The sequence below is a fragment of the Eptatretus burgeri genome, chromosome 15 (genome assembly GCF_056783735.1).
Source record: "Eptatretus burgeri isolate ZD-2024b chromosome 15, Ebu_testis_v1, whole genome shotgun sequence".
Classification (NCBI taxonomy): domain Eukaryota; kingdom Metazoa; phylum Chordata; class Myxini; order Myxiniformes; family Myxinidae; genus Eptatretus; species Eptatretus burgeri.
The window spans coordinates 52,097,134-52,124,633 of record NC_140975.1 but is presented as its reverse complement, the minus strand read 5'-3'; the positions used below and the strand labels follow the sequence as shown (position 1 = coordinate 52,124,633).

Sequence of the window (27,500 nt, the reverse complement as noted above, 5' to 3'; positions counted from 1 at the left end):
TGAAATGCGTTGGCAGTAAGCTGGTGTTCAAGTATATTTGCCATCGTGTTATCAGGGCAGAATTCTATTGTGATCGTGGCTGGCGCCAATCTCTTCCTGAGGCCTGAGGATTTGGTATGTGTGGAAGAAGCACTGGCTTCTTCAAAGGTGCTTGTGTGCCAGCTCGAGGTGAGACCTGAGACCACAGCACAGGCCTTGTGGTATGCCCGCAGGCATGGTGGTGAGTACAAACTCTTATCATTTAACTGGTCTTTCCGGATGTTAATGGATAGTGCAATGCAATGCAATAAGGATGGTGCAATCCCGCATATAGCTGGTGACACCATCATACAATCTCAATTGTAGTGGATTAATGGTTAAACGATTTACAAAGGAATGTGGAACAAGAACCACAAAAATGACTTGGCTGTTTGAAGCAGAAATATGGTCAAATGGAGAGTTTTCAGAAATATTATTCCCCTTGAGACCTTACACATTTAAAAAGAAAAATGTAAATGGTATTTGAGTGTTTTTTTTGCAGCTAATTCTATATTGAATCAATACAAATAGTTGTGTTCAAGTCTTATAGCTCTTATTGGAAGGTTGTCGTGGCTTGACCCAAGAGGTGAAGTTATTTCATTGTCAGCAAAAGGAATGTGTTACCGCTGTTATGTCGTGGGTGATGTGGCATGTCTAAGCCAAATTTGTTTACTTCCTCCAGAAAACAGAAAATGACATTTAAAACTGAATGGTGTCAATAAAGTTGGAATGAGTTTGCCATTTTCTACATCTGCAAATAAAATAACCCTCTGGTCATTCGTTGCAATGATGAATGCTGATGCAATCTGTGCTTCAAAGTACAACATTTGCTTTCAGTTGCAGTAACTTATTTGAGCAGTTTCACTTCCATTTCCCGTTTCCCTCACCCCACCTTTCCATTTGCTCTTGTAGAAACAAAGCAATTGCTGTTTGGTTGTAATGGACTCCAGCTCAAGCCACAGAAGTTTTGGATATGTAACGAGCCATTATTTTTACCCATCAGTCAACCTTGTATTCTCAAAAAAGCACCAAAAACCTTTGTATTTTATTGATATAAATTCATTTCCTGCTTCCTTTAGTTTATTTATTTCTGTATGTTTTGTTCTTCTTTCGTACTACTTTGGTACTTTAAGCCCTCATTTAATATCGTCCTGGTTAACATTATTTCGTCATTAAGTTGCTGATCTATTGGAGAACATACTCATTGAAAGTCATTCACCATTCCATTATGAAGTCATTTTACCTCTAATTTAGTATCAAATTAATGGTTTTCCTCCTCTTAATAAGGCTACAGTATAAACCATACCGTAAATACTGGTGTATAACCCAGAGTAGGTACAGTATAGGCCTTCTATACACCGAGCTGTGCATCGATAACATCAGTGGGTCCTGTGCTGAAGTTACTCAGGTGTGTGGAGGAACTTGTGGCCTGAATGTATCAATGACTTGAAAGGATTTAAAGCTCTTGTCCCCTCCATGAAGAAAGTTATCCTTGGCTTGGCCAATAAAGTGGATTTTCACGAGGTGGAAGAAGCCGACATTACACACCTGCAATCACACAGAGAAAAGCTAACCGATAATGATGGCCGTATGTTCAATGGAAAGGGGGCAGCAAGGTTTGCAGTGGGAATTGAGGAAGGAATTCAGGGTTTTTTTCGGTAAATGTATGGTGGAAAAGGTATTAAGGAAGGAACGGATGATGTAATTGTGATGAGTAAGGCCAGGAAGGGAAAAGTTAAACATATTCTAAACCAATGCCAGAAGTTTAAATAATAAAATGGAAGAGATTGAAGCCAAAGTAGATAGCAAGGAGTACGATATAGTTGCAGTGAGTGAGACATGGTTTTAGGAGGAGAGTAACTGGAGGACAGGATTAAAAGGCTACAAGGTGTATCGGTGTGATAGCAAGGGGAGAATAGGAGGAGGAGTAGCAATCTGGGTAAAGGACAGCATTGCATAAAGAGAAAGGTGTGACATTAAGGAAAGAATTATTGTTGAGGATTCTGTATGGGTAGAGATTAGAGATTGTGAAAACAGTAAGATACCGGTAGGATGCTTTTATAAGGCTCCGGGTGGGAAGGAAGAGGAGGGAGGAGGAGTACATGAATAAATCAAAAGGGCATGTGGTAAGGGAAGAGTATTGATTATGGGGGATTTTAACTTGCCAGGGATAGATTGGGTCCAGGAACAGGGAAAGGGCAGAGCAGATGAGGATTTCCTAGTTTTAGTCCAGGATTGTTTTTTAACCCAGTTTGTAGATAAGCCCACAAGGGGGAGTGCAGTGTTCGACCTCCTTTTAAGTAACGATCCCAATATGGTGGAAGTTGGGGAGCATTTAGGAGCAAGTGACCAGTACATTGTGTGTGCAGAGCTTTAAACGATAAATGGGAATTTGACATGCGCTTCTAAAGCCATGGCTTCGGTGAAACTGCCAGAACACTGGTGTTATTCGCACATGTTGAACGCCATGGCAGTAAAAACATGCAACGCCCTATGTGATGATGGCGTTCATGTCATCACGCACTAATGGCTCTATTATCCCAATGGGTTGAGAGGGGGTGCTAACGACCCAACCCAATGCATTTAATTACATCATAACCCCTATAGGGAAGGCGCTATTCTTAACGTTCATTACGGAATAACTATTCTAAAGAGTCTACGTGCTATGTGCATTTCAATCTCGACATGCGGTTTATAAAATCGCAACAGTACATTGAGCCTTGAAAGAGCTGGCAAGTTCAAAAAGCACCACATGCTGTTGAAATTCCAACATAACTTCTTAAGGTAGTTGGAGAGGAGGCAATCAAAAGTTTAACTGCTATCTGGAGCAGGATAGTATAGCCTAGAAGGTTGAAGCAGTCGGTCTAACTACCATTGCCAAGGAAAGGGGATGCGAGAGAATGTTCGAATAACCAAACCATCTATACATTAATACTGAAGGACCAATTTTGTGCTCCTCCTGGCGGTCGCGTCACGTTTTTCTCAGTACTGTGACCTGGACTGAAAGAAACTTCGTACCTGTAAGAGTGCATCGCACATAGTGGCAATAGTCAAATTTCAACTCTGAAGCAGAATAAACACTTTTCGTTTTACATTCGTTTACATGGCGACGTGTGACGTCACCACTTAGAGGTTTCAGGACGTCATGACATCATCGGTCATTCGCTGACGTCATTACGTTTGTCGTCGACAGACCGTCACCGCTGAGAGGTGTAATTACACTCCTTGAAAATAGTGTCTGCAATGTAAAACCCTCTTCTGCACATGCTGACTACCTTAGAATGTGAATTTGACACAAAAAATGTAACAAACATTGTATCTTCAATCTATATATTAATACTGAAGGACCAGTTTTGTGCTCCTCCTCGTGGTCGCGTCACGTTTTTCTCAGTACGGTGACCTGGACTGAAAGAAACTTCGTACCTGAAAGAGTGCATCGCACATCGTGGCAATAGTCAAACTTTCTGAAGCAGAATAAAAACTTTTCATTGAGACGGGGACGAGGAGTGAAGAGGCGAGGGGCAAGGTAAGCAAATTTTGGGGCGGGGGTAAGCAAATTGAAAGCGGGAGACGGCGGGAATGGGGTGGGGGATGAGTGGGTGGGGGCTGGGGGTGAATTAGGCAGGGTTGAGTGTGAGGTGGTGGGCGGGGGCCCAGGGGCAAGTGGGGCAGGGAATCAAGAGACGGGAGGCGGGGAGTGAAGAGTCGGGGCCGGGGTAATTACATTTTTGGGCGGGGGTAAGCAAATTGAAGGCGGGGGGAATGGGGCAGGGGCGGGGATGAGTAGGCGGGGGCAAGCACGCCTTGTCCAGTCCATTTCCCTCGAGTGTGGGTGAGCTGGTGAGGGTGGTTGAATGAACGGAATCCGTCTGTGACAGGGTTTCAGCTAGTTGCTTTGATTTCACATGCTATCAAGATATCACTCAAGATAATGCAACACAGGATATAAGATTTCATGAAGTAATAAATGTGTGTTGAGCAAGCGGGTTTGTGAAAATAACGGTGTACCAGAGATAAAATCAAAAATCTGAGGTGGATCATGGAAAAAGCATGGAATATCAAAGAAAGGTGCATCTCTGTTTTATAGATTCGTAGCAAAGCTTTTGATTGTGTTGTTGAAGAAGTGGTGTGGATTATGCTGAGAGAAATGGCAATGTCGGAGCACCTGATATGTCTGATGATAAGTCTGTGCACTAAATAAGAAGCTACAGTAACAACAGAGATCGGAGAGGTAGAATGGTTTGGCATTGGAAATGGGGTCAGATGGGGGTGCTTTCTCTCCCCTTGTTCAATCTGCATTGTGAGTACCTCATGAGGAAATCAAATCTGGATGACAGAGGGTGGAGTCAGGATTGGAGGAAGGGACATGCTGACCGATGTTACTCTGTCGGCAGAAAGTAAAGAGGACTTGATGAAACTGCTGCAGCTAGTGAAAAAGCCAGTCTTTATTTAAACCTTAAAAACAGTGATTTTTTTTTTTTCAGATTGGGAGACTCTCATAGTACAGTGGATAAGCACAATAATTGTGCGTTTTATGAGAAAAGCATGAATTTTCTGACATAGTTAGTGAATACCATAAGGTTTATTTTCAGATGTGGAGGGAAGTCAGATTTGACTTCTGAGAACCGTGAGAGGTCAAATCCAAGATTGCCACCAGTCCACCGGGTCTAATGTTCAAACGCATTTAATTTTGGAACTAAACGGTGTAAAAAAAACATTTAAGGTGTCATTTCCAACTAAGTTTGGAATGGCCATTCATTTGGTGATACTTTTGAGATCACCAGGAGCCAAGGAAATGTATTTCAATCAAGGTCAAGGTCAAATTACGTTAAAAACTTTTGGACATTCTTTTGGTAAAGAATGGATCATCGCATCGAAGGAAGTCCTTCCAGTTCTTTGGCATCACAGTAGAAGGAGCCACTCTTTTCCTAGTGCCCTTTCCCCTCTTCTGTCTTGTTGAGGCTTTGAGGCTGGTGGGTAGGTATACATCCCAGACAAGGTCGATGCGGCTGCTTTTCTCAAGTTGATCAGAGATGTATGGTGCAAACACTCTTTCTCCATACTCTTGAAATGTTCTTGATGTTCCCGGATTTAGCATTTGAACCACAGCTGCACCATCAAGAATTGTTGCATCAGCCATAGGCACACTATTCTTTTCGAGCATATTTGATTCCAGCTAGTCTAAGCATGGATATACACAATACATAACTGCGCCACATCCGCCTCAAGCACACCCTCTGAGGGTCTAAATAACTAAATTCGCCACAATGACACCACTCGGAATTCATTTGCAAATTTCAACTGATTGCTTATTTTTTGATAAATTTTTACCTTGACCTTGACCTAAATTCATTTCCTTGAATTCTGACTTCCTCAAAGGTATCACCAAATGAATGGGAATCCCCAATTTAGTTGGAAATGACACCGTAAATGTTTTTCTGCGCAGTCTGGTTCCAAAATTAAGGACGTTTGAACATTAGACTCGGGCGACTAGTGGCCATCTTGGATTTGACCTCTCACTGTCCCCTCAGAGGTCAAATCTGACTTCCCTCCACATCCGAAAATAAACATTATGGTATGACCTAACTATGCTTGAAATTTCATGCTTTTCTCATAAAATGCACAATTTGTTAAAATATGAGAGCTTATCTGCTCTACTATCATTTGGAAATGGTGAAAAGTTTAGTCTTCCTGGGTTATAAGATTGAAATGAGTGGAGCACGTAGAGGATAAATTAATAGGTGGTTAGCATTTGGGAGAACAGCAATGTCAGGAATGACAAAGATCTGGAAAGCCAAAGATGTGACAAGACCAACCAAGAGGAGGCTGGTGAATGCTCTAGTATTTCCAGTTGTCATATATCTATGTGAAGAAGAAAGAAAGGAAGAATATTGACAGTTTTGAAATCTGGTGTTGGAGACTAATGTTAAACAATTCCATGGACTGCAAGAAGAACAAATAAATTAGACCACCATCTATATTAGATATGCTGATGCTAAAACAGAAACAGAAAACGAAATGTTTGGAGAGATCAACCATGCTGGGTACGGTTGGAGGAATAAGAGGAAGAGGTATTTTTGTATGATTTGTGTGCATTTGTTGTGCACCATGCATTTGTTGGATGGATGGGGTAAAGGCTGTAATCAAGCTGTCTCTTCCAGAGCTTTGGGAAATACTGCAGGATAGGGATGTTTGGAGAAATTTGATCATGAATGTCACCAGAAGTCGGACATGACTTGACAGAACTAGAAAACTAAGGGGGGTTTTATTGTTATTATTGTTGTGTGTCATAACTATTTTACCATGTGAGCTTTTGTCATTGCATTTTCAACAAACCTTTGTTATGAGAATATGGACAACACTAATTAATGTTTTCGTCCAGTTTAGTTGGAGGACAAAGCGGATGTGTTCGGGTGTTGCATTTTGGGATGCTTTTTTGTTAATATTATCATTTTATTCAGTGGGATTACTGTATGAGCTTTATTGCATTGCATCGATGTTTAATATGACTTCACACATTTGCTTACCAACTGTCACCTTGGGGAGGTACTTAACAGCTGCTGTTTTGCCTCCCCTCCCCCACCCCTGTTACAATGAGGGTAAGTTTACAAATAAGGTGAATTTTGCTGTCACTACCAGTGTATGTGTTTAATCCAATTGTATTACGTGATATTGCGGTGCCAAATTTGTGCGAGTCATTTGTTAACCGCTAAGTACCCAACTTCCTCGTGTGTGGTGCTTGTAACAGTGCTGTAAGACTGGCTGTCCCAATACAAGAGCCACCGTTACGGAGCAGCAAGAAGTCATCAGTGTTTTTCTCCTTGAGGGTGTCCAACCATGTGACATTCTTCAGAGAATGACTGCGCAATATGGTATGAACTGTGCCCACACATTCACATGTCCGTTTTGAAACCTTTCATGCCATTAACATATATTTTAACATCCCATATTGTGCAATCGTTCTCTTAAGTATAATCACACGTTTTGACACCTTCACAAAGCAAAACTTTGATGACTTCTCTCTGCTCCGTAACTGTGCATCTTATAGTAGGGCAGCCATCTTTACAGCACTATTACGAGCACCACATGTGGGGAAGTCGAGTACTTGGTAGTTAACAAATGACTCGTACCTCGTCCTGCAACATCACATCAAAAAAAATACATTTGAACAAGAGCGAGAATTACTTTGCGATACATGTCCCGACCGATGTGATATTTTCTAAGTCCAAAAAGGGCATAACTCAATGAAAAATTGATGAAACGCCCTGAAACTCGAACTTGTTCTGTAACTTATCATAATAAAGCCACGTACCAAGTTTCAGTTGAATATGTTAAAGGGTTTGGGAAAAAAAAAGTCTGAAAAATCACATGTGGGACAGATAGACGGACAGACGGACAAATCGGTAGGGGACTAATTACATACATGCACTTATAGTGATCGTAACATTTACTTTTGTAGTGATGGCTGCTGGATGAAATAATCCTGAGCGTAACTGTGCTTGATGAGTCAACATTTGACCTGGTCAATGCTTGTGTAGTGACTCGTACATGCACATGTCCACTTATAATTATCGGCTCTCATTAAGACAGTTTCAAGACACACAAATGTGGATTTTGACAATGGATGTACACAACAACATATGAAAAGAAGTTCCTTGGCACATAATGAACTCTGTCTACTCAGAGCCAGCACAAAAACAAGCATTTACGAGAGAGAATTGGTTAGACATGAGAGAGCATGGGTCAGGCTGATCAAACTGCAACTTAACTTTTATTTTTCCACATCTACACAAAGCTGGCAGGCAAGCAGGACATCACCATATTATAGTTGGAAGGCTGCCTGCCTCATGTTGTGTGCAAGTGATTGGGGATTGCAAAGATGCTCTGCTGTTTATAAAGTCACCACCGAAGCAAAAATGCATGGAGTGATAAATAGCAGTGTTGCCAGCCTCTTCAAGCCATTATCTATTGTATTGAAGGCAATTTCATAGCAAAGTGTTTCCCTCGGAGCAAAAATCAATTGCAAAGCGACTTGTTTCTTATAAATGTATAAACATCCTGCTCGTATCCTGAGAAACGTGGTTGTGGGTGGCCTTTCAAAGTATTAAAGGTAGTGCATTGAAGGTATTTGTGACATTGCTCACACAAATCATGCATAGCTTAAGTTTACCAAGGATATGAGCAAGAGCACATACTTGAAGGATGACTATTAAAATGTTCTCCGGCTTTCATTATGCAGACGGTTGTCTTGTATTATGGGCTTATTTATTTTAAAAAGAAAAAAGAAAGTGACGCATCCATTTCAATTTTGGTTTGATTTTCTTTTCTTTTTGCTCCCACAAACACTTGATCAAGAAGAGTTCTCTCGCATGCCAGCAAGAGGCAGAGAATTGTAGGAGGTCAAATGAACAAAGAAATCATCCGGATGGTGTTCTTGTCGTTTGGGGCTCATAATTTGGGAGCTCTTTCTGGGTTGATGTTCAAGAATGCAAATGATGAGAAGGCATGGACCATTGTAATTAGTGGAGATCCATGCAAAGCTTGTAGAAAAATGATACATTTGTATTCTTGGGATCCAAATTGACAGCTCAAAGAGGATGCGAAGCAAAAATGCAGATTTTGCTCCAACTCCTTTTTCAAAATATTCCAGTCTGCTCTGGAAGATGAATTGTTATTTTTCAGACCACATTCAAGGTACTTGACATCAGCATATCACCATATTTTACTTTTCGGTGTGCATGTTTGAGAACGACAAGTAGGTTAGAAAAGAAGCTGGATGCCTTTGAAAAATAGAGTTTGTAGAACACCTGACCCAGTGCAGTCTTGAGAAAAATGACATGGAAAGAGTCTTTTAAACTCTTGCTTTGCTTTCCCAAGCATGATCTATGTCTGTTTGCTTCGTGAACATTGCATAACAAGTATGATGGTAACCTTACAAAGCCGTTGGGTCAAACGGAACAGTCCAGAGTTGACGATGCTCTGCTAAGATGCGTTTTTACTCATCATCGATACTTATCCGCGCACTTCTTCCGCAATTACAAACCTGCCAACTCCTCTTGGAGAAAATGACGATTTTAGAACAATTTTTGAAAAAAAGATGCACCAAGCAAACAGGGATATGTGCCACCATATTTGTCAGAATGCAGACTCTCAGTTTATATGCTGATCTTGGGGCATGAGATGTGCTCATGCTGATTCTCGTAGCTTTCCTCATAGTTATTCTGGCCTCAGGACATGAATATTTTTCCAAGTACTGCTAAATGGAAGGTTTGTGAAAGTGTTAAAAAGGCAGTTTGTGTTCTGCAGTGTTCAATGATTCAATGAAATAAAATGAAGATTTTCAAGATTGAAGAAAAAACTTTTCCAGAAGTTTACCGCTGTTGATGTAGCGTCTTTTACACCACTTTAACACGTTATATTAGTTCTCTGTGCCTGTTGTGCGTCCTTTATGACGCCTTAAAAACAGTAACCTTCCTGTTTGGAATCATTTTCAATTCTGTTTGACTGCTCGGCAGGCAGACAGAATAAAATATTATCTCGCTTTTCTTTGCACATGCGTAATGGGGACAAATTCAGAGCCAAAGTTTGGCAAAATGGCAAACTTGTCTTCTACACTTTGTAAGGACGTTATAAAGGGCACGTACAACAGGCACAGATAACTAATGTGACGTGTTAGATATGGTGATGTAAAAGCGGTAGAACCCAGAATTAATTTAAAAATATGCCTTTAAATCTTTAAATGAAATATGCCGTTTCACCCAAATTGAATTATACACTTACACTGTGGAACACAAATCGCCTTCATTATACTTCCAAGCACCTCCAGTTTTGCAGCACTTGGACAAGTTCTATAAGGTGGTATATATCATAGGAGCTGTCAAGCACAGCTCCTGGGATGTGGGCACGGCATGTGAGAAGGTGCAGTATTGAGGTGAAGAAGAGGTCGCCAATTACTGCTTTGCCCGATACCAATTGACGCTGTGTTCTGTGGTGATGAGTAAAGCCCCCATATCCTAAACTGTGACTATCATCTTATTACATTATTATAAAGGTGGTGTATGACTGCTTCAGTAGCGCTAACCTTCCTGATTTATATTTTTATTTATTTTTAACACTCTACGTAAGTATTATTTTAAAATTTACGTATATACTTGAACACTGCACAGGGTGTCGTGTTCTTTGAATTCTAGTTTCTTTTGTTTATGTTGCTAAAATATTTGATCCACCCTCTTATTTTCATGCTTCTCTTTTGTCCCAATGCATTTGTACAAAAGTGAAGACCATCCTGAATCCAGCTCCAGCCACAGAAGACCTGGATCCCAAGCTCTTTGAACTGACAGACATTTTGTGTGTCAATGAAACGGAGGTATGGTGTGTTGCAAAGTTTATACTCTTGGTCTTTGCCTTGTTACTTGCAAAATCGAAGATTTCTCAAGTATATTGGTCAGTCGATTTTGTTATTCAGTCTGTCTGTCTGTCTATGTCCGTCTGTCAATCGACTACAGGTCACAATTTAAAACTGATCTTCATGAAACTTCACCAAGTTGTGGAGGAAGTCTCAACTGAGAACCATATTTATTTTGAGGTTAAGGGTCATCTTGAGGTCAAATTTCTAAAAGTCATTTTTCATCCGATTGACTTGAAATCCATCCGGTCCATCACTGAATTTGCAGTCCATCACTGAATTTGGAAAGCAACAATTTTTGAGGTCAAATGTCAACTCAAGGTCAAACTGCAAAAATCATCAATTTAAATCTGAAAAATAATCAATTTTCATCCGATTGACCTGAGCTTTGATAAAGATTGTCACTTTTAATCTTAATGAAATGGCCAATTTGATGTATCCATGGCAACCTTTGGAGAGGGGGGTGGATTTTGCAAGTATCGTGCTCTGCACGACATATTTTTTCTTGTTGTTGTATTGTATTGTTTGGTGGAATCACTAATGAGAGACAGTTGATTTGAGTACCTTTAACAAAGTCAAATATCGTATTTGTATTTTGAGCTCATCACCATTGAATCAACATACTTCCTGTTGTTTTGAAACAGGCAGAAATGTTGGCCAAACAGCCTGTGCGAAATGTTAAAGAAGCAGAAAAGGTTGCTTTATCCCTCTTGAAGCATGGCTGTCAAGCAACAATTATCACTCTGGGTCCCAGTGGCTGCGTTGTGGCACAGAACAGAGACCCTACACCACATCATCTTCCCAGCCAGTCTGTTCAAGCATTAGACACTACCGTAAGCCATGTCTCAAATGTTTGAATGAATTTTAGTTTTTGTTTTGGTTTTAGCTGCCGAATGTTTGAATGAGTTTTGCATCTTCATGAAAATCCCAGGCAAAAATGCTCGAGTTAGAACTATAGTACATGAGAGTTGCACACTCATACTACAGTAGTCTACAGTCGTCTGCAGAGAATTATTACAGGAAAGGGATGTTATTTTTACCTGAGAATTAAATAAGATTATATATCTTCATCTATATGACTAGCTGAAGAGCCACAACCACAAGATAGCAACCATTCCGAAGCCTAAAGCTTCAAATATAGCAAAGCTAATTCTATTTATTCACGAAATGATGGCAAGCTGTGAACGTGATCCGTGCTTTGGCGTGATCAAACAACGTTCCGGTTATTAATCAGGATTATTAACAAGTTCGGCCTCAAGGATTACCAATCAAATCCAAATGTCAATGCATAAAAATGGCAGTAACACGAGGTGCATGCCACCTATTCACAAATAATTAATTGGTTCAACATGAAAGACATGGCAAGAGAATGTTTAACACTGATGCAATTGTTAATTGTAGAAAGCTCCACAAGAGAATGTTTAACACTGATGCAATTGTTAATCGCAGAATCATTACAATTACAAGAATGTAATCATTACATAAAAAAAAATCCATAGGTATTTACTTTCTTCTCCGTTGCATATTCTGTGGGTTATCCATGCTTACCAATGGTTCCCTGGTTTTATTTTTTTTCAGGTTCTGTTCATCTTGGTTAGTGGCAGAGAAAATGTCCCACGTGGCATCTAGAAAACGGTGTCCATGACAACAATTTCACACCCGTTGCAATCAAATAGGATATTTTTCGGTTATTTCTCTGAAATAAGCTCATAGAATGGGTTCTGGTGTCCCTACGTATGTTTGTCTGTTCACATTTGACTAAAGCATCTTCTCACAAACTACCCAACCGATTGTGGACTAAATTTGGTACGATGCATCAGGAGAGCAAGGTCTCATGGGGTTGTGCTCCCCATGTGGATCCACCCATTTAAAGAGGGTAATTGTGGGGGGGGGGGGTTGCCCCAAATATTAGAATTTCATTCAAAAATCTTCTTGGAAACCACCAGACAGATCCAGTCAAAACGAGTCTTCAGGACCATGCCCTAACCTGAAGTTGTGCTCCTCATGGCCATATTTCCCCCGGAAAGGGGGCCATGGGCCCCATCCCTGAATCCCTCATTTTCACTGAAATAACATGTTCTTCACAACTACCTGAGCGATATGGACCAAATATGGTACAATGCATCAGGACAGTAAGGTGTCATGGGGTTGTGCTCCCCACTCAGATCTGCTCATTTAAACTGGTAAAAGGGGGGTTTGCCCAAAATATTGGTTTTTCATTCAAAAATCTCAGAAACCCACAACCGAATCAGACAAAACTGGCCATGCAGCATCGTGACCATGCCCTAACCTTAAGTTGTGCTCCTCATGGCCATATCTCCCCAGGAAATGGAGCCACAGCCTCCTTCCCCTAATCCCTCATTTTCACTAAAACACATTTTCCTCACAAACTACATAACCAAAATGGACCAAATTTGGTATGATATGTCAGAACAGTGAGGTCTCATGGGGTTGTGCTCCTCATCTGGATATGCCCCCTATAAGAGGCTGAAAAGGTGGATGTTCGCTTCAAATTCAGGTAATTTATTTTAAAATCTTGTCAGAAACTGACGGCCAGATGCAGACTAAACTCTTCATGAAACATGAAGACCGTGCTATTAACTTAAGTTGTGCTCCCCATGCCCAAAGCATTTCAGGAAAGGGGGTCCATGGCCCCTTCCCCCTAATCCCTCATTTTCACCTCTCCTGTTGGGGAAATAACCATCAATCCCCCACGTGGCTATTTATTGTGATTTTATTATTGCCAAACCTCAAGAATTTTTCAAGATATCAGATTGAAAGTTACACAGCTTATTTGTAAGCATATGTAGTATACGTGGGTAAAATCTGGTCACTTGAGGTTCACTAGTCATAATCAAAAGGTCCCCCATTGGTAAACCAGTTCTGGTTCTTGAGCGACGATGACGGTTCTCTTCAGGGCTTCTGCCGACTTTCTCAAAGATAAGTTTTCCAGTCTTTTTATCATGGTTTTACTGTTATTTTGTTATATTTGTGTTTACAGTGTGTTTCTAGTTTGGTTTTGTGTCAAAACTTGTGCAAATTGGTGAGTATTCATCGATCTTTTCATATCGGGTTTGCTCTTCTTTTTCCCATATGTATTCATGACCTTGTTGTATCACCTTCAGTTTTTATTTTCTCCACTATACCTCCACTCCTCCTTCAATTTCCTCCCAACTATATCCCTCTGTTTCATGTCTGAAATAGTAAAAAAACAATAGAAAAATCTTTTTCCTTCTCACCTTTCCCTCCCGTAACCATGTGACTTCCTCTTCTTTCTTCTTCTTCCCTTTCCACATTTCCAATCCCTTTTTGATCATGAAGATATTCACCACTCACCTTCATGACTTTTTTCCTTGAAAGTCTTCCTTTACTCTGCCCCCTCTTCCCTAATCTTCAAAATAAAAAACCTAAAAACGGTCTATTAAAATGTTTTGACTTCCACTCTCTGCCGTGCTCTTCTTCAAAAACCTGATTTCAATCCAACCTTTCTTTCATCCCGTGTCGAAAAATTCCACCTGTTACAACGCTTCTTTCCTTCATTCTCTAAATTCTTCTGCACTCCATCTTTCAATTTATTTAAATGCATCTCTGACCAACAAATAAATTTTAAAAATCCCATTTTGCAATGCTTGTTTGTCTTCCATTATTAATCGTTTTTTGTTTCTAACGTCAGTGCAAATTCATCCCACCTTAAATCTACCTGCTCCTAACTCTTCCTGTCTTGCCCCCCATCCAACCTCTTCTCTTAGCATCTCTCCACTGCCCTCTGCCTTCCTAACAGTTCCCCCTATGCTATCCCAAACTGTATGGTTTTCAAACCTTTGTGTTCCAACCTAACAAATATCTCACGCCTCATTCAGTACACTCCTCAATATCTCAAAGATGCTCTCTCTTTCCTCTCATCACACCTCTCCTTCTTCCCACCCCTCAAATTTTGTTCCTCCCCCACTCGCTCCCATCTTTACCATACTACTACCCAGTCTAATCCTTCCCCTCCCCCACCACTCCCCCACCCCTCCCTTCTCCCTCCTCCCCCATGACCATGCCTGCTCTCATCATCTCCCTTCCCTCTCACCCTCCCTCTGAATCGATGGCAGGGTGCTGGAGACAGTTTTGTGGGGGCATTGGCTTTTTATTTGGCTCGGCGGCCAGATCTCGGGCTCGTCGAAATAGCCCAACGCTCCTGCATGGTTGCAGCAGTCAGTGTCACAGCAAGAGGCACGCAGAGCAGTTATCCCTTCCGTTCAAGTCTTCCTGATGTCCTCTTTTGAAATGTATGGCTCTATTTTTATATATTTAATTGTTGCTCATGATGAAAAATGGCTTAATCTGATCATCATGTTACTTGAAGAAGGTTGTTTGTTATTGATGAAATTTAAAAATATAATCTATTTGCTTTAAAAATATTTTTGTCTCCACATCTTAAATAGTTAATGGTGGTTGTTTTGTCTCCCTTACCCCTATGCCACGAATGGCTTCTGTCATCACAGCAGTGATTTTAACATTTATTATGGCGATTCCAGTTGCCCATTATGTTTGATTGATCCTCCCAGTGTTCCAACAACAGTGTTTTAACACCTTTTGGTGACCCACTATCAAACGGTTTTTGTCATCGACCTCAATTTGGTACCAATGGGTTTGTATTGCTTTCGTAATCCCCACTTGAGTTAGCCTGAGCAAATATAATGGAAGTTTATGGATTGATTTCTCCACGTGACCATCTCTCATGCAGATCTTTGGCTAATGATTCCTGTACCGCAGCATCACACTTTTTGTAGTGAGGCTATTGTGTATTCTTATTAGCTTGTCCCCCGTCCCCCGTGCAGCAGGAGACGGGGTTTTGCAATCACTTCTGTGCATGCATGCATTTGAGCCGTAACTTTAAAAAAAAATTATTTCAGCTTTTGTCATCAAATTTTTCAACAAAGCTTCATTATGAGAATATGGAGAAGACAAATTAACAATTTGGTCAAAAGGTCAAAGGTAAACGTCACATAAAATTGTCAATTTTCATCAGATTGACTGAAATTTTAATAATTTGCATATTGGGTCACTGAATTGGTTCACCAATGAAAAACTAGAAGTGGATTGTTTTTTTATTTTTCTTTTTTGTTAGATCAAAACGTCAAGGTTTATTGATAAAAAGGTCAAGTATTTTAGATCGATAAAATATCAGTATGTCAGTTATATCAATGTCAGTGACCCAATATTGTTACGGATTTGGAAACCTTGTGCACACAGACAGTCAGAGTCCCTAAGCTTAGTTATTTCGATAAGTATGTGTTTATAGTTAGAATCCCCCCTTTGTCTAATGGGAATTACATGTGTGCACTACAAATTATTGTATAGTCAGGTTTATTAGATCTTTTGTCAACAACAACAACAACAACAGCACACCGTCCTGCACTCGACCGGTCGCCATTGCCCACGTGTTTTCGGCTGAAGGCGTGGGCGGAGCCTCCAACGCCTCAGATCGAGGCTCTGTCCCAAGGAAGAGCAGAGAGCGTTTCCTCCAGTCAATGAGCGAAGGGCGAGCACCACACGCGTGCCCCAGCCAATCGGGAGGCTGCCAGGAGTCTCCTGACAACCCACCGTCCAATCAGGAGGCGAGTGGTGGGGGAGAAGAAGCCCCTCCCTCCTCAAGAGGAGGAGTGTGGTTGTCTGGACGAGCGTTCGGGAGATAGTGATCGTGGCGATTGCAGCGCGGTCTGTGGTTGTCTCGACAATGGTGCGTTCTGCAGGATCATGGCGATTGCGGTCTGCAGTCTTTGTGGCGAATGTAGCTTGGTCCCGTTCATGGGCTGTGGACTTCGGGTCGTGGGTTCGAGTCGGTGAAACCACACGAGGCGGGGAGGTACCCGGCTTTGACGAAAATAGACCCACGAGGTCCATTTCGTGTGTGTGTGTGTGTGTGTGTGTGTGTGTGTGTGTGTGTGTGTGTGTGTGTGTGTGTGTGTGTGTGTGTGTGTGTGTGTGTGTGTGTGTGTGTGTGTGTGTGTGTGTGTGTGTGTGTGTGTGTGTGTGTGTGTGTGTGTGGTGCCGTCCTGTAAGTAGATTGTGTAAGTGCTTTCCTTTGCTTGTACATTGCCTGCCTTTTATTCGTGATTAACTCTGCTCTGTGTTCCCCTCCCCGATTACTCCTTGTAAAATAAACCCCTGTTAAATGTATCAGCTCGTTTTCTGTGCTTTCCTTCATTGGCCTAGCATGGTGCGGGTTTGAGAATTAGCAAGGTTGTTGGTGCCGTAAATTGTTAATTTGGTCTGGCGCGGCTTTGGTAACTTCCGCTCGGTTACACCGGATCTGAGTCGGTGATAGCGACTCGATTCGGCCAAAGTCAGCCGAGGGTGTGGTTTCCCCAGTAGTTGGACGACGTGGGTATTTAGGTATATTGAAATTAGGCAATTAACCCTACCCCAAGCCGTCAAAATATTGGCGACCACGGCGTGCTAAGAGACCGTGACCTTTGGAGTTATCCACGGTTACAACCTAAATTCCGGGTGTTTGGTGGGAGACGACTCCACTGCTCCACCTACTGGTCGTTGATCGCCACCGAACCCTGGCCCACAACAATATGACCCAATTCATCGAGTGTAATCTGTTTTCTGTCAAGGTCGAAATCAATTTCCATCTGACTTGACATTTCAACAGGGTTTTGCATATTGTCACTGAAGCCGATTGATTTTGAGATCAAAAGGTCAAGGTCACCTAAAATCATCAATCTCTATTTTATTTTTTAGCTGTTTTCGTCATGTTTAGCATCTGGAAATAGTCCGAATAGAAAGCGGACGAGGATGGGCTTTGCATTTTCAGATGCTTTCTTGTATATTTTTGAAGTCTTTTATTGATCAATGATCACTGCATGCAATTAGTTGATCATAATTACGGAAGTTCATTTACACCCTTGTGACTCATCATTCCTTGACCGCTTGGAACTTTCTTGATCATTAGCACCATGTACACACTTCTTGTACCAAGTCTGAATGCCAGTTCTCCCATTTATTTTACCTCATGTATGCTATCCCTTATTCACGATTTTGTTTTTGATATTTATTTTTTCTTTTCATAGATTTGCTCTCCCTCCCCCCCTCACCCCTCCCCCATCCCCATATCATGAGTTGTACTGGTAGCTATGCTTCCAGGCTGACAGGATAGCCTAGACTCTAGGTTCGGCCCGAGACGTACGCACACTCCCCTCTTAGCTATCTAGCCGAGGTTTGAATCCTGATCCAGCGATAAACTGCCATTGTGGTGTTTCTCAGGTAGGGTGATTCATCAATGTATGTGCCGTTCCTCGGATGGACGTTAAATTGGGCGTCCTATCTGCCGGCATTAGTTGGTGGACGTTAAATACCCCACAATATCCTTTACGACGAGAAAGCGAGCTATTGGTACCATGAACCAATTACAAATCCCTGCCCTAACTACTGCTGAGAAGGCGAAGGCAAAGCACTCTGTGTAGCCCTTGCCAAGCAAGAAACTGCGTTGGCAGCCCTAATGCTTTAAAGAGTATGTGAACAGCAGAATAAGTTATGCTTCCATCACATGTACACCTCTCAATGAATACTAATTAAATGGCCAGCAGAACACAAAAATGTTGAGATTGTCACAAGTCATTATTGTGGACTACCAGTTAAAAGGGGCAGTATGCATTGGTCACATGGATTTTCACAAGTTCTTGTGGAGCAAAAAATATTTTTGAAAGACAATGGATCAGATAAGTTGGTGCTTGGGCCTCGATTACATGTTGTGTTGTTCTTCTTTCGGCTGCTCCTGTCAGGGGTCGCCACAGCGGATCATCCATTATGATCCGCATACTGATTTGGCACAGGTTTTACGCCGGATGCCCTTCCTGACGCAACCCTGGCCGCCTCTTACGACACAGGGATAAGGATTGGGTTTCGCCATGATTCCGTGCTGCCCTACACCCTCTCATAACGCAGAGTGCCTGTCCTCAAGCGATCCTCCAACCCAAGCCTCCGAGTAGCTGGATTACAGGCGCAAGCCACTACGCCCGGTTGGGCCTCGATTACATATATTTACATATATATATATATATATATATATATATATATATATATATATATATATATATATATATATATATATATATATATATATGCCTTTTCAAAAACAAGTACCAACTGAGATAGTTCGAGCACTAATGCATGCTCATCTTTGGTTTTGATGCACATATTCAAGCGGTGGCACATCAATGAGCAGGGATTGAATGAATGAACATTGTAATTAAAGAATCTACAACATAAAGAATTTGCTGCTGCCCTTTTCTAAATTATACATGCAGCCCACACAAGATATGAAGTGGGAGTGGTTGTGCAAAATTTTGAGCAGCTATGCTATTTGGGCAGTATCCCAGCCAAAAGATGCAACATACTCCTGCTGGGACTGTAAGAGAAGGGATATTGCCATGGGTGTGAAACACCCGTCGGTAGTCAGACAGAAGTGTGCACGTGGCACTGTGTATAGTGTGGATGCAGTGAACTGGAGGCAGGTGAACATCCATGGTGCAGAACAAACCAGGCCCTGCTTGAGGGTCGATAATTATTTTCCAGGGATAACTGGTTTACCAAGAAATCCGCATTTGCCAATTTTAAACAACCAACATGATTTGCACAATGTTTTGTCAGCTTTCCCACAATGCACCTCAACTGCCATAATACCCTTCCCAAATCCTCCCTCATTCACTTCCTCTCCTGTTCAGACCTACCTTCGGGTAGATCGATATTGAATCGTAAGTGTTGAACCACCTGTGTGTGCGTCCAACCTGTGCCTGGTATATTTGTTGTGGATTAGTTTCCCTCACCTCATGATTGGCTGGATATAAATGCATAATTCAGAAGTTCTGGGAATTATGTCATCATCTTTACGATAATGAAGCAAATGTGGATGTCAGCGAAAGTCCAAAATTGCAATTTAACAGTTCTTGCGCCTACGGAGAGGTCCCCAACCCAGTTCTACCTCTGGTTCCAACCCAAATGATCTCCTTAAGTGGCCAACCAAGACCAGCAAATTAACACATACTCTACCATGTACTCCGGCCCGAGCTCCTCTAAACCCTGGGGCCAGGTACGGTCCGTGAGCCTGACTTTGAGTACGATGGGGGTAAAAACCACAAAAATTCTAAAGTGCATTTCCAAGAATGTGCTGCAGCACATTGCCCACCGAAAGTAGGCCGAGAAGGGTACTCCCATCCGATGGGCGGGAGTGCCTGCCAGTATGTCCAGTGTGGTGGTATAATTCCAAGGGTTTGAATGGGCAAGATGATTAAGAAGGATACAAGGTAGTTGCTAATTCCAGCACAAAACTTCCACTCTGCATTGGTGGCACAAGAGTTAAGAAAAAATATATGAATAGAACGGTTCTTTAAATTTACTTTCTTTCATATTATGTCTCGCAAGCAAGTCAGCACTTCTGCCAGTTGTTCATGGTGGATAACTTAAACTATTTTATTCTTTTGAAAAAAATATACACACAACACTGAAACAGTACAGCAATGCCTTCAAGAGTATCATGCAAATAAAATATTAAATTCAAACTTGGCAAACAATGTAGAATCCATGGTGCTGTACCTCCTGCAGCTCATAACCAGCTGTTGAGATGTATAGCAGGAAATGGTTGAGTTAGAATGAGAACCCTGAGTGAGATTGGTGAAAAGAATAAGCATGTGCTGAATGGTCCTCATAACTTGCAGTGAAGGTGAATCCAATTTAACTACCCCCGAAAGTGTCATCCCATGGGATATTTCTGGGGACAGTAAAGATGACTCGAGGCAGATGGCTTTTCACGATGTTATAAAATAGAAATGGAAACGAAGCACGAGATGGACCTGTCTGGGATTCGATTTCCCAAAGGCCTGAAAACGACTCCCAAAATTTCAATAATTATCAAATTAGTATCCTGAGACTTTTTTTGTGCACAAGTTCAAAGCTCATGGAAGATCTGGAACAGAGAATGGATCAGGATGCAACAGGACAAAATGAACAGCAGAAAGAGGGTGGGGGACACAATGGCAGGGTTGAGGGACAAAATAGGAGACTTGGACAAATAATGGGTGTGGGAATGAAGGAGGGTAAGGGAGGATGTATGGGGTGGATGAGAGATGGATACAGAAGCAAACTTGGGAGGGGAAAACTGGAAAATTTGGAAGGAGGGGAGCTTGCGGTGGGGAGTGGGGGGTTAATGGGAGGTAAAAAAGATTGTGGTTTTGGATGTGGGATCATAGTCATGTACATGGCAGAATCAGCATATGAGAGATGTGTGAAAGGTTGAGCCTGCCATTAAAGGACACTTAACAAATATTATGGGCTTGCAGGATGGCCTACACCGTGGAGGTATACACACTCGCTCTGAGCCATCTAGCCTGGGTTTGAATTCGGCCCAGCTACAAACTTTCATCCTGGTGTCTCGCAGGCAGGATGAGGCATCAATGTACTTTCCGTCCCTGGGATGGATGCAAACTGGGCGTCTCGTCTGTCGGCATTAGTTGGTCGATGTTAAAGACCCCATGGTGTCCTTTGTGAAGAGTGGACAAGCTATTGCTGGCACCCTGAATAAATCCAAGTTCTTGCTCTAACCTGCAGGGGGCACTCACTGCATCAGCGGTACATCCATGCCCTCACCCCTCAGCCAAGGATGCTATTTGCAGATACTTGCTGCATGTGAAAGAAGAACATCAAATATTTTTTTCAACATGTATTTGTTCCTTATTTTAAAGTGAAATTTTAATAATCGACTTCATTTTCCTTCACAAACTTGACTTTTTATAAAACCAACTCCGAGTCATTATTTTTGCTTTATTTAAGATCCTCCAACATGGCTGATTGTGTATATTCTGCATTCTAATGCCACTTTAATCAGACACGCTTGTGATGCCTTGGATTGCCATCAAAGGATGATACTACAAAGTACTGCAAACAAAATACAGTGTCCATTCTGCTGAAAGACCCTTCTGCACTTTTTTGTCTGGATAAATCACGCCCCCCTCATGCGTTCAGGCACATAGGGCTGCCGAGGCAGTTTAATTAGTTGGGGGTACAATCCTGGATGGGTTGCCACTCACCCAGGATACTGGAATGGCTCACTCTTTTCAGAGCCGGTACTCATTTTGCTGACTTTGGAAGGATGACAGGCTGAGTCAACCCACCTCGTGTTATTTTATCATGGATGGTGATTGAACTCGGGATCTTAAGATGTTAAATGTGCTTTTCTGCTTTTCATCAATGATCTCTCAGATTCTCAGACATGTGGAACATGTCTTTCAATCCTGACAAATCTCACATCTCTGTATGTCTCTCTGAAAGGATCATCTGGAACCCCCACACCATCTACTTTCTCAACAATCCTCTTGAAGTCCTTTCATTTAAAATTTTGGTTCTCACTATCTGCCATGATCTTTCCTGGGAAAGCCACGTTTCCAAGCTGGCCTCCAAAGCCAGTCGCCGACTGGGCATCCGACATCGTGCAAAGTCCTTCCTTGGCTCACCTGAGCTCCTGATCACAAACAAAGCTTTCTTCCACAGCCTGATGGAGTACTGCTCCCCCTTCCGGGGTGGTGCTCCTGCCTCACATCTTGCTTGACTTCACTCTGTGGAAACGGAGGCTTTTAGGATCATTGGGTTCTCCCACTATGAAGCTGAGTCTTTGGGTCTTTCACTCTCTCATTGGAGGCAGGTTCATGGTCTTTCTGTCTGTTACCATCTCTCTGGCCTTGACCCCCCCCTCCCCCTGCTCTGTCTGTGATCTGTCCCCCCTATATTTCCTCAGGGTGTTCAAGGTCCGCCAAAAACCCCCTTCTGGTGAAACTCCCAAAATCAAGAATCACTGCTCATCTTCACTTTCATTCCTCTTTTCTCCCCACCTCTGGAATAAACTCCCACACTCTCTTCAATCCCATTCCTCCCTCCAGGTCTTCAAAGCAGCTGTTCACCACCATCTCATCTTTCCCCCCATCCAAAATCTTGAATTTAATCCACCCCAAACCCCCCTCCTTCATATTTCCTGTTTTCCTTCCTGAAAGTCCCGTTAGTACCATCTTGTTTACCCCGTGGACCATGCCCCGTCCCTCTCCCTTCCACAGGTATGCTGTTGTCTTTGTTCCCCACTATTTTGTGCTTCTCTCTCCCACCCTCCTTGTCTCCTGTCTTGTTATATGTTTCTGTGCATTAGCTCTTACACGAGCCTTGACTTGGCATACAAATAAAACAAAAACACTCAGACCACCTCAAAGCGAATCTCTCCTCGATATGATGTCTCTTTCTGATTTATAAAGAAGCTAATTTTACAATTAAAAGATGAAATCTTCATGATTAGCCGTGACGTCGCACCATAACTGTGAGCGTCACTTCCACGTTGTTTCCGGGTTACATCGCAGTACGATTTAACTCAAACGGAGAATTATTTTTTTAATTTCTACAAATGTCCTGAGTCGATGCAACCTTGGTGGTTGTAGTAATACAAACCGAGATGGTTTCATGTTACACCAATGGCCAAAACAACCTACGTTTGTCAGAAATTGGAAGAGGTCTGTCTGAAATACCTGAGTGTGGATCGGGCCTCCAAAATGTTCGCTTGTGTGCTCGGAACATGTTCCTGAAGACTGTTATGGAACAAGAGATGGCTCGATGCTATGGTTATCCACCACAATCGAGAGAGGATGTCAACACCATGATTAAACAGAAGAAACAGCCGTCGTTAGAAACTGTAACAGCATCTCTACCCAGCTACCAGCACATGTACACGGACTATTTGAGCGGTAGATCAAACACCTGGTCCCATTGCCCGGCAGTTACCACAAAAGCACCTGAAAATAATTATCAATTTTATCAACACAAATTTCTACAAATCAAATGAACCACCATCTATTTATCGTGGAGAGAAAGTATGTGTATGTATCATCATCTACTCCGCGAGCATTTGACCAAGGATGCTAAAACTTACAGGGTACCCCCTCTGTCCACAACCCCCCCATCAACCATCACCACCACCATACCCACCACCACCCCTCACCCCTCACCCCCCTCCACAATCCCCATCCATTGGGTGAGGGACATCGACACTTCACAGACATGATGGTGGGACACGGCACGGACACAAATGGCATCTGGGAAAAGCATGAAACGGAATGATCCCGTAATTTACAAAACACGTACATGATCAGTCTGCGACAGTGGGACAAATCATTTGTCGCCCATTTTGTCTGCGACGTCCGAATGTACTGAGCCATGCTGTCAGGCGATGATGGGTATTTCTGTTTGAGTAATATATAAACCGATTTATCAATGAATACAAAATCCCTCCCTTTATAAACCGTTAATTGAACGGAAAATCAGACCCTACTGAGTTGAAGTGATCATGTAACCAGCGTTTTCATCTTCACCAACACTTCCACCTTCCTCTGAATCACTCACACACACACAAGGCTCAAAAGAGACGATTCGGCTCTACAATTCCCCCGAAAACATTTCCATCACTAATTTTATCTCTAATAGTTTCTTCAAAATCCCAATGATCACTCGACATACCGAGAACCTTGAGTGTTCCTATAGATGATGGTGGAATCAGTGTCGGAATCTGATTCTGACATGCACTATTTCTCAATGGAAAACCGCCGTTCAGAACAGGTGAGTTCATAGTGTGACGTCACTGACGAAATGGAAAATCGACACTTAGGGCTTTTTTTTGACACATTGTGATTGGAAAAAAACAAATTCAAATTTTTTTTTCCCCTTCAAATTAGACCCTGATTAATGATTTTCAATAGGATTCAGAAAAAAAAAATCCATTTGGGTTCCCCTTTAAGTCAACCACCTTGACAGTTGAGCCACCACTTAGCTTTATTTTGTCTATACCTTTCATTATCTTCAACATCCAAATCAGATCAACATCTTCAACATCTCCAGCTCAAATCCGGGAGAATGGTACCATCCTAGCATCGGCTGGATGTTGGCAAGCTCAAGGATGAGAGGGTAGCTGAGGAGTTTGCGAACAGGCTGATGGGAGATTTTGGAGATATGGCTGTTTTGGGGAAACCTGAAGACTTGTGGAGTGTCTTCAAGACTACCATCCTTGATGTTGCCGGTGGATGTCTTGGAATCCACTGCCAGACGAAGGGGAACTTTGTCTCCCATGCGACACTGGATACCATTGACCAGAGTCGCAGGGCCAGGCTTAATGGCAGAGCTGAGCTGTTCAGGGAACTGAGACGTAAAACTGGTTGTGCTCTGAGGGTAACAAAGAGGCCTATGTGCGAGGAATCTGTAAAGGGATAGAACAACACCTGTGGTCATTTGATTCTTGCCATTCTTACAGAGTAATTTGTGCTTTGCGTTCCTCCAGGCCTGTCCCTTGGTGGACTGCAGTTGAGCAGAGGGTGGTCGGCTCTTGACAGAGGAGTCTGAAGTGAAGGCCCGCTGGGCCGGTTACTTTGAGCAGCTGTACTCGGCTGACAACTCAGCTGTTGAGTTGGACTTCAGAGGTGTTACTCTCCCGAGAGCTGACCCTCCAATCAACTGTCAACCGCATTATTATTTTTTTTGTTGTTGTAGAAACACAGGCTACGGTGAACCAGTTGTAAGGTTGTGAAGCTCCGGGGATCTGTGGCATCCATGCTGAAGTACTCGAGGCTGGTGGAAATGCTGTACTCATGTCATTCAATGCGGTTCTGTGCTGTTTGGAGTACAGGCATCATCCCAGGACAGACTTTTGGAGTACAGACTCAAAGAAGGACCTTGGTGCCTCTCTCTGGAAAGGGAAGGGTGATCGCCAGGACTGCAACAACTACCGAGGGGTGACGGTGCTCTCAATGCCGGGCAAGGTCTTTCCTCGGATAATTATTGATAGGGTTCGCCACTATCTGCTTGATCACCAGTGCCACGGAGCAGTCGGGTGTTACACAAAAGAGGTCAACGATTGACCATATCCTTGCTCATAGGGTCCTCAATGAATGCAGGTGAGAGTTTCAACAAGGGCTGCTCACAGCCTATGTTGGTCTCTGAAAAGCGTTCGATTCAGTGAATCGTGATGCTCTCTGGAGGATTCTCAGTCTTCATGGGATGCCACCAAAACTGATCAATCTGATTTCTGAATGATACTCTGGTACTGAGAGTGCTGTGAGATGTGGTGGTACCATCTCTGACTTATTTCCAGTTGTTACTGGAGTTTGTCAGTGATGTGCACTGGCCCCCAACTTTTCAGCGCTTGTATGGACTAGATTATGGTGAGGATGTCAGAGAGATCAAGCCACGGTGCATCGTTTGGGAACATCAGGATCTGACCTTGATTTCGCAGATAATGCAGTAATCTTTGTAGAGATGCTGAATATTCTTAAGGGGGCACTCCAGTTGCTGAATCTGCAGAAGGAAATTATAGGTTTCACGGGTCAAAGCTAGCATTCAGGCTTTCAATGACATATTGTATGCTGTTATCTTATCTGTTCCCATTTGTGGCAAGGATGTTGAGGTCACAGAGAAATTCACGTCTCCGCATGTTCTGAGCCAGATGTTGATGGACATCCTTGCCAGGCCTTGGGAGTCGTGGATTCACTGGATCATGGGGAGTGCCACTGTTGTACCTATGCAGGAGGACGAAAGTCTGAGTCTTTAAGTCCTTGGTGCTTCCAGTCTTGCTCTACGGATGTGAGACTTGAACTCTTACTCAGGATCTGAGATGGAGACTTGACTCCTTCGGTACCTTGGCTATCGTTGGTCAGACTTTGTGTCCAATGAGCGGTTGCTCAGAGTGACTTAAATGAGATTTGTTACCTGTGTAGTCCGTGAGCATCAGCTGTGGCTGTATGGACATGTGGCTTGTTTTCCTGACTCTGATCCGGCTCACCAGATTCTCTTAACGAGGGAGCCTCCTGGGTGGAGGAGGCTAACGGGCCGACCACATACCTCATGGCTCCACCAGGTTGATTGGCATCTCAAAGAGATGGGGATAGTCCAGGTACCTGCTTGGGGGATGGCTGGACAGAAGCCCCTGGAGTACTGGCCGAAATTGGATGCAGCGACGTGCTGCTCTGGCGCATGCTCCCAAACCTGACCTGGGTGAGTGTGTGGGGTATGTGGGAAGGTTTGATTGTGTGTGATGTGGGAGAAGGTTTGAGTGTGTGGGGTGATGGGGAAGGTTTGAGTGTTTGGGGTGATGTGGAAGGTTTGAATGTGTGATGTGCTGGGCAAGGTTTGAGTGTGTGGGGTGATGTGGAAGGTTTGAGTGTGTGATGTGCTGGGCAAGGTTTGAAAGTGTGGGATGCGGTGGGAGGGGGGGTAGAGGTTTGTGTGTGTGAGGGGTGTGGGGGAAGTTTGAGAGGGTGTGTGAGCAAGAAGCATTAAGAGGGTGGGGTGAGGAAGGATACAGAAAGGGAGGACATGAAGCTTTGAGTGGGTGGGGTGGGGGTGGATTCTTATTCTGATTCCAGATTCAAATAGGTGTTACTGCTTGGAAGCCTTGATAGTTGTTAGTAATTCTAGTTCTTATTGTCAATTCTCTCCTCCAATATATATATATATATATATATATATATATATATATATATATATATATATATATATATATATATATATATATATATATATATATTGTTATGGCTGTGGAAATTCGCAAACCACCATTCAGGGCCTGTATGTGAGATAACTCTGAGTACATGTGTAGTTAGCCCCAAACCCGTTGTTTTTAGGGAATTTACGTGATTCATTCGGGCTGCGACGCTTTGAGATAGCCGTTTTTCTTTTCTATCTTTATTTTGAATCAACCGCCATAACCATCAAACCACCACCGATAAACCCTCCACCACCCTCACCTCTCTCCTTCTACGGCCATTCCCGCACCACTTGTGAACACTGAGCGTCGGGCTGTCTTGGGCTCGTTCAAGATAGGCACCGAGCCGCGAGTGTAAATAGCGGCCTTTCTGAGGGAGAATTCGGATCAAGAATGCTACACGCCCACTTCTGATCCGTCCAATCAGCAAGTGCATTGCGGCTTGGCCCCGCCTCCAGGCGCATCCGTGTGAAATCGAAATATGCAAATTCTAGGATCAGGGGAGGTTCACGCCCACTTTTCCTC

The 27,500-nt window shown here is 42.8% G+C and overlaps 1 protein-coding gene across 5 annotated transcripts in view; it reads left to right on the top strand.

Moving 5' to 3' along the window:
- RBKS (ribokinase) overlaps window positions 1-27,500 on the top strand; it is a 62,931-nt gene that overhangs the window by 34,590 nt on the left and 841 nt on the right. For 4 of the 5 annotated variants that reach the window (XM_085855891.1, XM_085855893.1, XM_085855889.1 and 1 more), the window contains 4 exons: window positions 56-220; window positions 10,293-10,384; window positions 11,068-11,256; window positions 14,521-18,016. In XM_085855891.1, coding sequence (XP_085712017.1) covers window positions 56-220; window positions 10,293-10,384; window positions 11,068-11,256; window positions 14,521-14,694 — 620 coding nt within the window. In that variant the 3' untranslated portion in view covers window positions 14,695-18,016. Of the gene's footprint in view, window positions 1-55; window positions 221-10,292; window positions 10,385-11,067; window positions 11,257-14,520; window positions 18,017-18,201 lie in introns of those variants that run through there. The other variant, XM_085855890.1, reaches the window with a different exon arrangement.